This window comes from Hemiscyllium ocellatum, chromosome 23, assembly GCF_020745735.1.
Source record: "Hemiscyllium ocellatum isolate sHemOce1 chromosome 23, sHemOce1.pat.X.cur, whole genome shotgun sequence".
NCBI classification, from domain to species: Eukaryota; Metazoa; Chordata; class Chondrichthyes; order Orectolobiformes; family Hemiscylliidae; genus Hemiscyllium; species Hemiscyllium ocellatum.
The window spans coordinates 46,028,049-46,042,328 of record NC_083423.1 but is presented as its reverse complement, the minus strand read 5'-3'; the positions used below and the strand labels follow the sequence as shown (position 1 = coordinate 46,042,328).

Below are 14,280 nucleotides of genomic sequence, written 5' to 3'. Positions count from 1 at the left end.
ATGTAGTGGCTCTTTCAAAAGCTGCCACAGTCACCCAGCCTGCTATTTACAATTTGACATGTGCTTTTACAGTTCTGTATCAGGGCTGTGAATATAGTTTGATTATTTCCAACACAGAGATGCAGGAAATGAGAAAATGGATTTTTGATGTGATGTTTGGAGAGGGAAGGGAGTTTGGAGGTAAGGTGGTAGTTCGTAAAGAGAGAGGGTGTTGTTTGAGGGCAGTGCAGGGATGAGGGAGCTAATGATTGCAAATTCGAAAGATTTAGAAACAGTACCCACAAACAGAAAATGCTTAACTAGGTCAGTGAACATCGAGGTCATGAATGAAACAAAAACAGAAGTTGCTGGAAAAGCTCAGCAGGTCTGGCAGCATCTGTGAAGAGAAATCAGAGTGAACATTTCGGGTCCAATGACCCTTCCTCAGGAAGAGAAAGGAGAAAAAGGAAAATAAATCAGGCAGGTGTAGATCCAAGCAAATTTGGCTTGAACTATGGAAAGAGAGGAAAGAAGCAGAGGAAGCTGTCCAGATGATGTGAAACTTCATGACAAAGCTCATGTGCTCCTTGCACTTGGTTTTTGATTGACTACTATTGTTAGAAAGCCCAGTGGTAATTTAAAACAAGCCAGACACGCAAGGTCCCAGCTATTTAAGTACTGCTTCAATGGCAAAGGTTCACTGGAGGCCAGGTTCAAGGAGAGCACAATCCTGTCATCACCTTCTTAACTAACAGTAGCCCTCAAATGTAGTCTTCCCTCATATACACTGTAGTCCAAAATAAGTAGCTCTGCTTGTAGACTACATTTCTTAAGAAAACGGGGGTAAGAGAAATCCAACTCCAAAGCATTGAACTTGCCTGTGATGCTTCCTTTCACCTATGTTTTCATTCTCCAAGTTATAGAATGTGGAGGGGGAGGGCGGGGGGGAGGGGGATTGTGGAAACAGTGGGACGTGTTGGGGGGAACATCCAGTATCAAAACTGTGACAGTACCAACAACCAAAAACAGAAATACGACAGCCACAATGCTGAATCCAAAATGAGCACTAATGCATCGCATGTACAACTAAAGAAAAATTCCATGTTGAACATTTTCAAAACATGGTGCATCCTTTTTGAAAAGCTAACTTCCTGTCAAGTCCAGAATGTGCCTGCTTCCCATTACTCATTTCCTGTCAATGAACTCAGTGCACAGCTAAACCATGGTTCAAATCTCAGGAAATTGATTATGTGCCAATGTACATCCATGACATATATTTACATCTTACCATCAGATTTTCAACCTTTTTTTTCACTCAGAACCTACTGAGGTGGCCATACAGAACAATTTAATCATTACAACTATTTTTCTTAATGTAATTTAAAACAACCCCATTGCTTATTTTAGTTGAATATGCTTTCCAGGTCACTGTTGAACACAACACATGCTGAATAGTTGGAAAATTCTGCAAAAATCTTGCGCAATTGATGATGAATAAATGGAAGTATTTCAGATACACTTTGTGTTCATCAGGCTATTGTGAAAGAACTTGCAAAGAAGTAGCATTATTCATGACCGCTGGAAATCCCAAAATACCTCTCAACTGCTGAAGGAAAGCCATTGCTGCACTGTAGGGAAAAACAATGGCTAAGTTTTGAAAAGCAGGGTCCAACAAATAGCACTGATTGTCAATCTCAGTTGAAAAGATGACACATTTGCTGTTGAGAAAACTGAGTTAAAGCGTGACTCCATTGAAGAAAATATTGCTTTTCTGAGATAATGTTTATAGATAGACTGCTGACAATCAAGCCAGATATTCCAATACAGGGTCAGGAATCCAACACCAAGATCATTTCTAAGTTCCGACCAAGTGTCTTGTCGATCTCAGGTGCACAGCGTGACCTTCGACTGTGAAGACCCTGAGTGGGTCAGAGATGCGAGCAGTGACACATGCTGCCAAGAGGCAAGAACTAGTCCTGGAAGACAACCAGAAAAGACGGATGGGAGGTGGCGCATGACTGGGTTTGCCATCGCCTTGCAGATTGGAATAGGTGGAAAACAGAGGGCCAGCTACCTCACAGTCCAAACCATTGTCCTTCTAGCCCATAGGGCAGCTCTCGCATTAGAGAGAGACAAATTGATGGTGGTTTGATCTGGGGGTCACCACTCCTCAGGCGAGGTTTAGAAAGAGCGTCCTTCATGGGTAATCCACACTGTTGGCATCACTCTCAATCGTAAATCAGCTGTCTAGCCAACCGAACTAACAGACCTGCTGTCCAAACAAGTTCTTGGATGTTTACTCTCCAGGTACTTAATTCTTGTGCCATCATCTCGGCTTTGGTTTGACTTTCCTTTTCATGTAAAACTTTTCATCAGCAGGAGCAACATATAATGGCCCACCACTGTAATCTTGCCAGCTATGAACTAACGGATCCCAGGCTGAAAGATTCTTTGAGATCAAAAATTTGATTCTGTCCCTCTTCAGCCCATTAACCCATTCTTTAATGAGCTGAGCAACATGATTATTTGAGACAGGCAGTTCATTAGCTACTGCCCTTGCTAATGAAACTTGCTGCGTCATGGAGTTGTCAAAGACTGACTGCTACCCACGGCCAAAGTACAGGTGATTGGACTTTGTAGATCGGCAGCGGTCTCATGGAAGAAACTGCACTAACAGTTTTAGAGAAATTTCCTGGGCTATCTTAACAAGTTACAAGTTTTAAGGGTTGCCTGGACTTTACTGCTGTCATTAAATAACAATGACGGGGGTGTTCATGAGCAAGGATTCTCCATTCAAAATAGTTCCTTAAATTTTCCAAAACTACAAAACACAAAATGCTTGTCAATTCCTAGAGGAACTCTTCACGATTGTCAATGTGGTGATCAGCTAGTTATTGTGACAGAGCATTTTTGAAATCACTATTTTGATGCCAGTTTTGTGAAAATGTATCGTGTTGTTGTGCATTATTAATCTTAACTGGCAGTAATTTCCAAACTACTTAGGGGAGGTAATGGCCTTCGCAGTATTATCGCTGGGCTGTTAATCCAGAAATGCAGGTAGTGTTCTGAGGACCCTGGTTCTAATCCCACCATTCTTGCCTGGTCCGGCCTACAGCAATTTGTTGAAGCTTAAATGGCTAGTGGGATACTTTCAGTTATAAACATTAACCTATTAGCGACAGCCAATGAGCTAACTTCCTATTTTCACCCCAGTGAATAAAGTTCAACCACCATTTGAAAATCTTTTTTTGAAACAACCAGTGTTGGAATTACAGGAGGTACAGTGGGTGGGTTTTCTGCCTTTAAGGTAGTACCCGCAAACTCTACTCCAGCGCTGTCTGACCCAGGAAAAGTGGCTCATAAGGTGGTCAAACAGGTCAAGTGCCAACCTGAAACAAACTTCAATGTAGTTTCATGGAAGGTGGTAAGAGCAGGAGAGATTCCTGGCAGGTCATGTCATGGAACAAAATCTGCAACTACAGTCCGCAGGCCCAGGCTAAATTACTCTTGTCAAAGCACACCTTGCAACAGCAACATGGTTTTTTTTTTGACCAAAGGATGGCTCAGTTGGTTAGACGGCCAGTGTGAATCAGCACAAGGTTTGATCCCTGTCCAACTGTCCTCGATTTGGGACCAGATTCTTTCCGTGACTGTGGTGGAGTACTGTGGCTTGGATCTGCCGTAGGGCAAAGAACTCAAGAAGAAGGTGCCTACAGGAATTGAGGTCAAATAGATGAGAAAAATAATGTTAACTCATGCTGATTATCCACACATACATGTAGAAACTCCAAACACAATTCATAACCATACAATCCAGCATGATTTAAGTGAATCTTTGTTCTACACTCTGTTTGCTTGAAACCTTTCATATCTATTCAGTACCACTTTGCTCTTAAAGCAGTCATTCTGCCAATTGAAGGTCCTGGCAGTGCTGTAATGGGCTAATGCAGATCAGGGGCATTTCCTTGGGAGTATAACATTTGTTGGCTTACTGTTGCTGCTCCAAGAGCATTAGTTCCATGTGTGGCAGAAATAAAGCATTCATTCAATACAAAAATTTGTGCTGACAGCCTGGTAGGATATCTAGTTTACAGTCTGATATCCCCAAGAAACCTACAGCATTCCCATTAGATTGGAAAGTGCCAAGGTTAGCATTTTCTAACCATGCACTGCATTCAAACAGACTTTCTATAACCTTGAACATTGCAGGAGTTGAAAAAGAGCCATGTTAGGAGTGGGAGAATTAGTATCTAAAGAATTTCCTATCATAAACATTATGTGCAGTTAAAAATACTCTCTCTGGAGATTATGACAAACACAAATACGAACTTACTATTTATATCAAGCTTTGCAACGATCCCAACGAATTTTCTAACAAAGGACCTGTGTGAATCAGGCTTTTTCTTTTGAAAAAAGATTCCAGGACAAAAACGGAAAATGAGATTGGATCGTATTACTGACTACTAGACGTTACTTACTAAATGAGGCAGCTACCATTGAGAAATCAGAGTTTTGACTCAAACGTGTAGCTGTTAACCCCTTCGCTGCAAAATCCACCACAGACTTCACTATTATTTTAAAAGCTAGTCTTCACATTACTCATGGATGATTTGTGTGGGTCAATCAGAAGTGCAGGAAGGGGGGGTAGGAGGGGAGAGGGGTTAGCAGCAGAGAGCTGGCAACTGGATATTGAGAAGAGAGCACAGGGAGAAGTAGCAAGCAAAGGCTTTTTAAGGTAATTTAACTCAAGATTCCCTTTAACCTGAGCTTAACAACAATAGCTCTTTTGGTCAGAGATGCGTAAAGCATTGCTTCTCAGTGTTCAGGTAACAGTATGTTGTTTCCAATTCAATCAAATTAAAATTACATCTCAGGTAGCATTTACAGCACAGAAACCAGTCAGTCATTCAGCCCAATGCTCCTCTTGGACTACAGTTTGACTGTTGTTATCAAACTAGACTTGGCGAAGGCAGCCCTTCCCTTCATTCTCTACACATTACTGAAAATGAGCATCCTTGTGGCAATCCATGAGAAACACTAGGTGGAATACAAGGCAAAGTCCCTCTGTCACACTGGCATGATTGTCCCTATTTGGGAAAACTTATGGGCTAACCATGGTGGGATCCCCAAGACATGGAGCCTGGGGTGTTAGACATTCAGGCACAAATTTCAAGAGAACTGACTCCCTAAATATCTCCTTTTTTTTTGCAAAACAGTTTCTAGTTATCGTAATGGCAGATATATTTCATTTGGGATGAGGTGCCAAAGTGTAAGCCAGTCTGCCTTCTCAGGCATACAGTACATAAAATATCTCAATGCAAGATATTATTGAAAGAACAATCAGACATTTTCCTCACTCCATCAACACCACTAAAAGCAGATGGACTAGTCCACCAGTTGCTGTGAGTAGAATCTTCCTATACATCCACTTGCTCACATATTGGCCAATAGAACTTCCTCATATCTTCAGAATGTGTTGAGACGTTTCAAATATAGCTTTCAGCATCAGTACGCTGTATACCCTATGTAATCCCACACTGCTGTGAAAAGGCCAATGAAAGTCATCTTTTGTAACGAATGTCTTCTATAAAATTTATTACACATTTTCCACAATTTAAAAAAAACTGAAATACTGCGCTCTGCACCTTTTGCGTTAGGTTTGAAAATGTACAATGTTATTTCCACTTGTTTCTGTTTTTAGTTAATGTCTAAAATTAGTGCGAAGGGAAATGTCAAAAGAATAATGATGTAATAGGACAATTCTCTAATCCCATGGGAATGGACATGTCAGGGCGAAGCCTGGTAATCTTGTAGCCTTATCTCCAGCCTTTGCTCTGGGTGTACTCTGCTAGGAGAGGCCGATCTCAGAATTAACCTTCTATTCTGTGCCAATTACTGCTGAATAAGGGAAACTTCACCAAATTAAGTTATAAATAGGGTTCGATGAATCATAGGAAACAGATGTAAGCCTTCATGACTGAGTGTTGAAAAAGAGATACATACATATCACCATATAAAAATAAATGAGAAAGGGACAATTAATCCAAGACAAACCAAATTGTTACAGTTTCTTCAACAGCTATTGAATGTATGATAAATGTCTGGTTCCTGTTCGCTCTCAAGCAGACAGCTTCTTCCCCACCTGCTGGCTCGGCGTGGTTTTCTTTTCATTGTGCAGCCCTCCCAACAAGATCATAAACCATTCAACATTGCAATGTCAAAAATCATAAAGCACTCCATTTGGCACAGATTAGCCTGAAAATATCTCAATTTTCTCAAACAGATTCTTCACAGCCATCACCTTCTCGTTTCGACTCTTCACTGCTCGAAAGTGGGTTCCCCAATTCTTTTACCATCACTTAAACAAGAATGTTTCATGCATCAAAACATACCATGATCTTTATTTGTATTAATTTCCCTTTTGTAGTTCAAAGGCTGAATTTTCAGATTCCACAGAGGTACAGCAGTGGTGGACTGAGCATGAAGATTATAAGGCTAGGCAGGGTGACATTTTCCCTACCTCATGACCAATGTCGGGCACGTTAACAGATGTGGGTACTGGGGTAGATAGGATAGCTTGTCCCCAGAGAGAAGGCAGTCAATTAGACTCAGAGAACCTCATTTAGGTTAAGAAATAGAGACGGCTGGGATTTTTCAATCAGCGCCCAGGTTCTCACTGTGATAGGGTGTGCATTCCTGCAGACAAGCACCCAGTGGCAGGCCAGACTGCCAGTTTCCCTCCAGGCCTAGTGATGTCATCTTTTCATCCAAGTAGGGGAGCAACCAAAGGCCACCCAGTTGAAGGATTACCCCTTAAAGTCCCTTCTATGTTGGGTTCAATGGTGAATAAATAAAGTTCAGCTAAAGGTCAATCATTGGTGTGAGAAGCTTAAGGAACTGAATCGGCCACTCCTGTTCTAGAATATTTTTTATCAACCTGACCAGACACATTATGATACACATCTGGGGCAGTTGGGACCTGAACACAGACCTTCTGACCCAGAGGTAGGAACACTGAGTCACTACAACCCTTCCACTCCTGTTCCAGGTATACTTCTCATCAACCTGTGCACAGATATCATTACACATCTCTGGACAGGCAAGAATCGAACCTAGGCCTCCTTGTTTAGAGATAAGGACACTGCCAGCATGCCACAAAGCCCTATTCTGGCCCCCGTTTATTTTCCCTATCAACCTGTTCAGTGATGTTATGACACTCCTCTGGAGCAAGTGAGACTTGAACCTTGGGTCTCCTGTCTCAGCAGTAGAGACACTACCACTCTACCATAGGAGCCCTCCACTTAAATGTATCTGAGATAAATGCTTGGCATTCATGCCGAAGTGCCTGGTTTTGGGGTCCGATTGACCTTTACCGGTTTTTGAATCCTCAACAACATGTCACATGAATAAATCACTGACAAAGAGCTGAGATGAGAGAGGAACTTCAAAATTATTTAGTCCTTATTGTACATCTGGCCATAAGATTAATTTATTTTCATCTACAAGTTGTTTCTAATGTGTTGAAGGGTCTAAGGTGACTCTAGCCAAAATCATGCAACTTTAACCAGTTAAGAATTATCAGACCAGCCATGGTCACATTGAATGATGGAGCTGACTGGGAGTGAACGACCTAATTCTGCTTCTTCGTCTCATGATTTTAGCTACAAATGTCTTTAGGTTTGGTTATCAATAGATCCTTGGAATCCCATGTAAAATTGATGGTTTTTTGCCAACAACAGTCATACAACTTTCACATTCTTAAGTTATGCTTCACTCTTGCCATACATTAATGAGCTTAAGAAGCTATCCTGCTTCATTGCATCAAAATCCAACCCTCATTATGCTGGATTCAACAGACCACGCAATGCAGTAGGAATACTGAAAGTGAGGACTGCAGATGCTGGAGATTAGAGTTGAGAGTATGGTGCTGGAAAAGCACAGCAGGTCAGGCAGCATCCATGGAAGAGGAGAATCAACATTTTGGACTTAAGCCCTTCATCAGGAATGGTAGGAGGTGCGGGGAGCGGAGAGGGGCGCTGAGAGATACATAGAAGGGGTAGGGGTGGAGGAGAAGGTACCTGGGAAGGTGATAGGTAGATGCGTGTGGGGGGGGGCCGGGATGGTGATAGGACAGAGGGGAGGATGGAGTAGATAGGTTGGAAGAAGATGGACAGGTAGGACGGTTCAAGAGGGCAGTGCCGAACTGGAGGGCTGGATCTGGGATAAAGTGGGGGGGGCGAGGGTAGATGAGGAAACTGATGAACTGCACATTGATACCATGAGGGTCCCAAGGCAGAAGATGAGACGATCCTCCTCCAGGCGTTGGGTGGCTTGGATTTGGCAGTGAAGGAGGTGGCCCAGGACTTGCATGTCCTTGGCGGAGTGGGAGGGGGAGTTGAAGTGGTCGGCCACAGGGTGGTGGGGTTTTTGCATTGCAAGAGGTACACAGGCCCTGCAACTCTTTCGGTTCAGATAGAAATTAAAGATTCCCAACCAAAACTTGAAAAGCAGAGAGTGTTGCATGTGTGCTAGCAAACACTTTTCTCTCAAACAACCCAAATGAAAGTAGCCAGACGTATTGGTCCTTCATTTCAGTTGTTGTGGGATTCTTGACACTTGACAACAGATATTGTATTTTAAAAGCTTAATGTATTGAATATGGAATGCTGATGAGACATTTGATAAGGCAAGCTCTTTCCTTCCTTTGATAGAAAGCATGAAATAAAGTTAGAACAGGGGTCTATTTTGAATCACACAAGATTCTCGATATCCAACGAATTAAATGGCAAACTGCAGATTAACATATTTCTCAGTCACTTTATTAAAAAAACTTCAAGATAAATCCATTATTTATGCAACATATTAAAATAATGCAGATTTAAAACTGCACAAAGTTAAATGATGGTTTTTACAAGCTTGTGACGTGAAGGAGGTGTTACAGTCTGATGACAGCGCTGGCTGAAGTCAGAATGTGCACCAAAGGTGATGCACCTTCACGAAGGTGTGGACATTCAAATGGGGACCACACAGGCTTATCTTTATACCCAACATTTCTGCTGGGTGCCACAGCTATTGTACTGATAAACGTATCCTGTATACAGAGCACAAATCATTACCTTTCCACCTCACGGCGCATTTCCTCACGCTTTTTCCTGCGTTCCTCCCTGCGACGTTCAAACTCATCCATATCCATAGTTTATGGGCAAGTGTTCTGCTGTGTCTTGGTTAAAAACCTGAAAACAGTAACTTATTGGTTAAAATTCTGCAACAGAATTCATCCACATGCACATGCCTACTCAAATATATATGCACATCTATACTCACAAAAAAATCTCCAACTTTTACCACATCAAGTTTCAAACTAAAAAGTCTATCCTTTCGACTTTGTCAAACAAGCTGGAATAACTGAACAAGCAGAACCATTCATACCTATCAGCGCCATATGCAGATATTAAACAAACGTAGGAAAGATTTTCAGAGAAAACAAGGAGCTTATTTAAAATGGAAAACTCTGTGCATTGTTACCATTCACTCAGTAGTAGTGACCCTAACAGTGGGTCTTTAGTCTATACAGTGGTCCTTTTGCCACTTAAAAGCTCACCATGCTAAACATTAACACCCTTTTGTTCAAGCTGCACTGTGTGAGATGAAACGTTGCAACAAAAACTTGGGTACAGTCTGCTGCAAATATTTAGAATTCTATCTTACCAGCAACAAATGTTTCCAATTGAATAGACTAATGAGAAATAGGAGAGAGCGTGTGTTGCATCTCTGGGACCACCCAGAAGTCTCTCAGCGCTTAACTCCTTCCGTGAATCCAACTCTCTCGGAACAGGAAAGCAAAGACAGCCCAATCCCTGTGGTTTAATCAGACCACATCTTTTCCTGATATCTAATAGTCCATCAAATGATGATGTTGGTTGATAATCACTGTAGAAAATTCTCCAGCGCTGGGAGGTAGCCCCTCATTTTACAGTGAATTCCTTTGAAGCCCACGTCTAGAATGGGCTACTTACTGCAAAAGGGAAAGCAGTCTTCACTTTCCGCTGCTGCTTTGTTTACAGAGCTGTCAGTGGTTAGCAAAACTCTGAAGGGACTCCGGTGTTTAAGGCCAACTCTTAGATTGTTTCCTGTACAGTGCTGGAGGCCTCCACTTCCTCTGGAATCCCAGCCTAGTCGATCAGCAGGCACTGAAAATATTTTGCGAGTTGTGTGCAGACAGGGGCAGCTTGGATGCAGCGGTGCGTGTTGCCCGAGGGTCAGCTGACCCTGGCTTCAAACACATTTTGTCAGATTCACTCTCATCACGAAATTGAAACTTTCTCATTCGATCACTTTGAACTGAACAAACACGGAGTATTATTTCGATCTTTACAAACAGGAAGACATCTGCTAAAATAGGGGAGTGTCCTTTTGTCCCAGATTTAGACTTTGATTCTTCAGATTGCAGCCTTGAGTATAGTTATCTGCTCATGGATGAGTATTGTCATGAGGTGTGTTGACAAGTTACACCTGGTACTAGGTTAGGGTGTTCAAGAATTTCTCGAATTAGAATCCGTACAGTGTAGTAACAGGCCCTTCAGCCTGTTATGGACTAAGTCAGACCACTCACAACATTCTTAAGCTGGTAGCCCTAGTCCTAACTTTGCGATTTGTTTCAGCAAGTGTACAGTGAAAATTAGCCGGAGTAAGATAGCTAGGTTGACTACTAGATTTTGAAACAGGTAAAAAGTTTAGTCACAAAATTACACAATGAAACACAAAGAACAGAGTAAAGAACCCCTACAGAACTCAGCCTATCCAACTAGACTTAATTATGCTGTTCCGAATACACACAACAGTCCCAATAAGCAAACTCCCTTTAAAAGCCAGTATAAATGGAACACATGCTTACAGGTTGAAGTTGAAGGGCAGAAAAGAGTTTCCACTCAACTCCCTGTTGAACTACCAACCAGTTCAAGACTGAACTAAATGGCTCCGCTCAGCTAGCGAGAGAGCTGACCACGCCCCTCTCTTTATAGGGGGTCACAAAAGACCTCTCAAAACCCTTCTCATCTCTGTACCAAACCAGACTGATTGGAGTCCAGTCCGGTTTATTGCCCCTCTGAAAAAAAAATCAAGGACAGAGTCTCCTTGAGCCAAGGAACAGCTTTTAGGAAAAAAAAGGGACTAGCTTTGTGACAGGCCCAACAAGTCCACACCGATCCTCCAGAGAGTAACACACAGACCCATTCCCTTACCCTGTATTTACCCTTGACTAATGCACCCAGCCTACACACCCATGAATACTATAGGCAATTTAGCATGGGCAATTCACCTGACCTGCACATCTTAGGATTTGGGGAGGAAACCAGAGCACCTGCAGGAAACCCACACAGACAGGGGAAGAATGTGCAGAGTCCACATAGACAATTGCCTGAAGCTGGAACTGCATCCAGTTCCCTGGTGCTGTGAGGCAGCAATGCTAACCATTGAGATACCGTGCTGCCCTGAGTTGTTGCCTTCACTGGTATAATCTATATGACATGTGTATCATATAACTCAGTTGACTAGAAGGCTGTTTTGTGATGTCAGCAGCTCAGGTTCGATTGCTGTACCAACTGAGGTTACCTTGAAGGTCTCACCTTCTTGACCTCACCCTCACCTAAGTCGTAGTGACTCTCAGATTAAACAACCACCAATCATCTCTCTCTAATGAGAGGGAGCAGCGCTTTGGTTCTTTAGGACAATGACAACTTTAATCTATGATATTGCAGGTACTGTGTATAAAGTTTAAATCCTGTTCCTATTTATTTTTGTGGATCTCAAGTTCATATTACAAACCAGTGTGTGGTTCAGAATTTATCCAACTACGTCACAATATCCCTACAAACAGCCATTTTGAAAACATTCAAGTCTAAAACACAAAAACAGCAAATTAGTAAATAGTACTGAGTTGCTAGGATTGTAATATCAAAGATTGCCTCATTTGCTCCATCATTTGCCTTTACTGGAACTATAACAGAAGTGTCAACACTGTGAGCCAATCAAACCTACAGCATGGGGGCGGTATGGCGGCTCAGTGGTTAGCACTGCTACCTCTCAGCACCAGGGACTGGGTTTGATTCCAGCCTCCAGCAACTGTCTGTGTGGGGCTTGCACATCCTCTCCGTGTCTGCATGGGCTTCCTCCAGGTGCTCTGGTTACCTCCCATAATGCAAAAATGTGCTGCTCAGGTGAATTGGCCGTGCTAAATTGCCCATTGTCTTAGGTGCATTAGTGAGGGGTAAATATCGGATGGGGAATGAATGGGTTACTCTTCAGAGGGTCGGTGTGGACTTGTTGGGCCGAAGGGCCTGTTTCCACATTGGAGGGAATTTAGTCTAAATAAACTGCTATGGGACATTCTCTTCCCATCCATCATCATGCACCATCCTGACTTAGACTTATTCCACAAATCCATCACCATCAGGGCAGTCAATAGCATTTTATAGAGAAAACAAGTAGCTATATGTAGCACAACAAAGGCTGTGCAGTCAACAATGTCAAAGGCAGCAGAGAAAGTTAAAAGGGATGAGGAAAAACAATGGACTATGATCGCAGTCATATAGAATGTTAACCTCAAAAAGTACAGTCTGTGCTTTGAAAAGGATGAAGTGGGGAAGAGGAGTTTATTGTTCCTTTAGCTGGATCTTTGAATGTTATTTAGATTTAGCCACGGAAAGGGAACAGTGCGCAGCCTGATGTGGAGGAGAGGGAGTCAGCAGGTGAATGGTCAGATTACTCACACGATGCCAGCTTTTATGTTCAATACATTGAGATAAACATGGATACAGTATCAAACACTACCGTAAAGCCATTATTCTAAAACACTGGAAAAATGCATCATAGATACACTTTTCCTTTTGTTCTGCAATTCCAGATTTCTTCATTCCTAAAAAACATCAGGAGTGGCATGGTGGCTCAGTGGTTAGCATTGCTGTCTCACAGTGCTTGGGACTTGGGTTCGATTCTAGCCTCAGGTGACTGTCTGTGTGGAGTTTGCACGTTCTCCCCATGTCTGTGTGGATTTTCTCCGGGTACTCCAGTTTCCTCCCACAATCCAAAGATGTACAGGTTAAGTGAATTGGTCAGGGATTACACATGGGAAATGCAGGGTTACAGGAATAGGATAGGGTGGTGGGTCTTCAGAGGATTGGTATGGCCTCGATGGGACAAATTGGCCTTCTTCCACACTGCAAGGATTCTATGATTAGTGTTAAATCTTTTTCCTTATGGCCAAAAGCATAATCTCAGGTTGAGATTAACAGGGATCATTAAAGGGTCAGAGCACAAGAAAGGCATTACTGTTTCTGTCTGTGAAATACCTGACCCAGTTTATGTTGAAGCTGGGACCAAAGAGTGGAAACTGCTGCATTCCACAGTGCTTGCACACGACATCTTTGCGGCTACAAAGATTTACCAAAAGGTATCCCTTTCAAATGTACACTTAAAGGGCTGTGAGCTGTGTTGCTTAAAAATACAAGTTTGAACATGTTGAATATGTTTAGGCATGGGAGAGGTTCAAACTGTTACACGTGTAAAGACTCATAAAGGAACATATGACAAATACCTTGGTCCAGGTTTTGACATGGTAACTGTCTCTAAAATAGTCACTGCCCGGGTGTTTTGTACGGAGAATTTCAACTATCGATGATAGTCTCTCAGAAACAGGTAACCTCCAGTGTTCTTCCAGCCACTCAGCAATACACTTCTGATCTCCAACATCTGCAGCCCTCACTCCCTCCTACTTCTCAAACTCCCACTGAGCTCATATTTTCAAATCCAAAACCAGAAATACAAGTCAGGTCATTTCCAGACACTGCAATCCCAACCCCTGCCCAACACTGCCTACCCCTGCTATTTGAGGAAAGGTGAGGTCAGGGACATCAAACCATGTCAGTCAAGCATGTGACACCTGAGCCTTCACTCCTTACCTTCCGTACACATGTCCCCATCCCCCTTATATCTTCCCATGCTCTCTCAATACCAACCGTGCCCATTCACAGTTTCATCCATTTACAGAACTCATTGGGCAAAATGTTATCGCACTCCACCCGCAGGTTTCAAGGTTGGGGGCTCTGTAAAAGGTGGACTTGGCTTGCACACTGCCTAGCCACCTCCCCTGCCAATTAACATACACACAAGTACTTCAGCCTTCCCCTACACCTACATCACTAACAGCAGGGAGAGGCCCAAGGCTGTTAGAAAGCTGGCAATGTCTACAGCACAGCTGGACATCCAAAGGAACATCTTTTGGGAGTCCCCTCTGCCCACTGGAGC

At 42.7% G+C, this 14,280-nt stretch overlaps 1 protein-coding gene across 3 annotated transcripts in view; it reads right to left on the bottom strand.

Moving 5' to 3' along the window:
* The window catches only part of LOC132826772 (non-muscle caldesmon-like), a 209,672-nt gene that overhangs the window by 114,951 nt on the left and 80,441 nt on the right, over positions 1 to 14,280 (bottom strand). For 2 of the 3 annotated variants that reach the window (XM_060842956.1, XM_060842958.1), the window contains one exon: positions 9,096 to 9,212. In XM_060842956.1, the coding sequence (XP_060698939.1) occupies positions 9,096 to 9,172 (77 nt within the window). In that variant the 5' untranslated portion in view covers positions 9,173 to 9,212. Of the gene's footprint in view, positions 1 to 9,095; positions 9,213 to 9,687; positions 10,092 to 14,280 lie in introns of those variants that run through there. The other variant, XM_060842959.1, reaches the window with a different exon arrangement.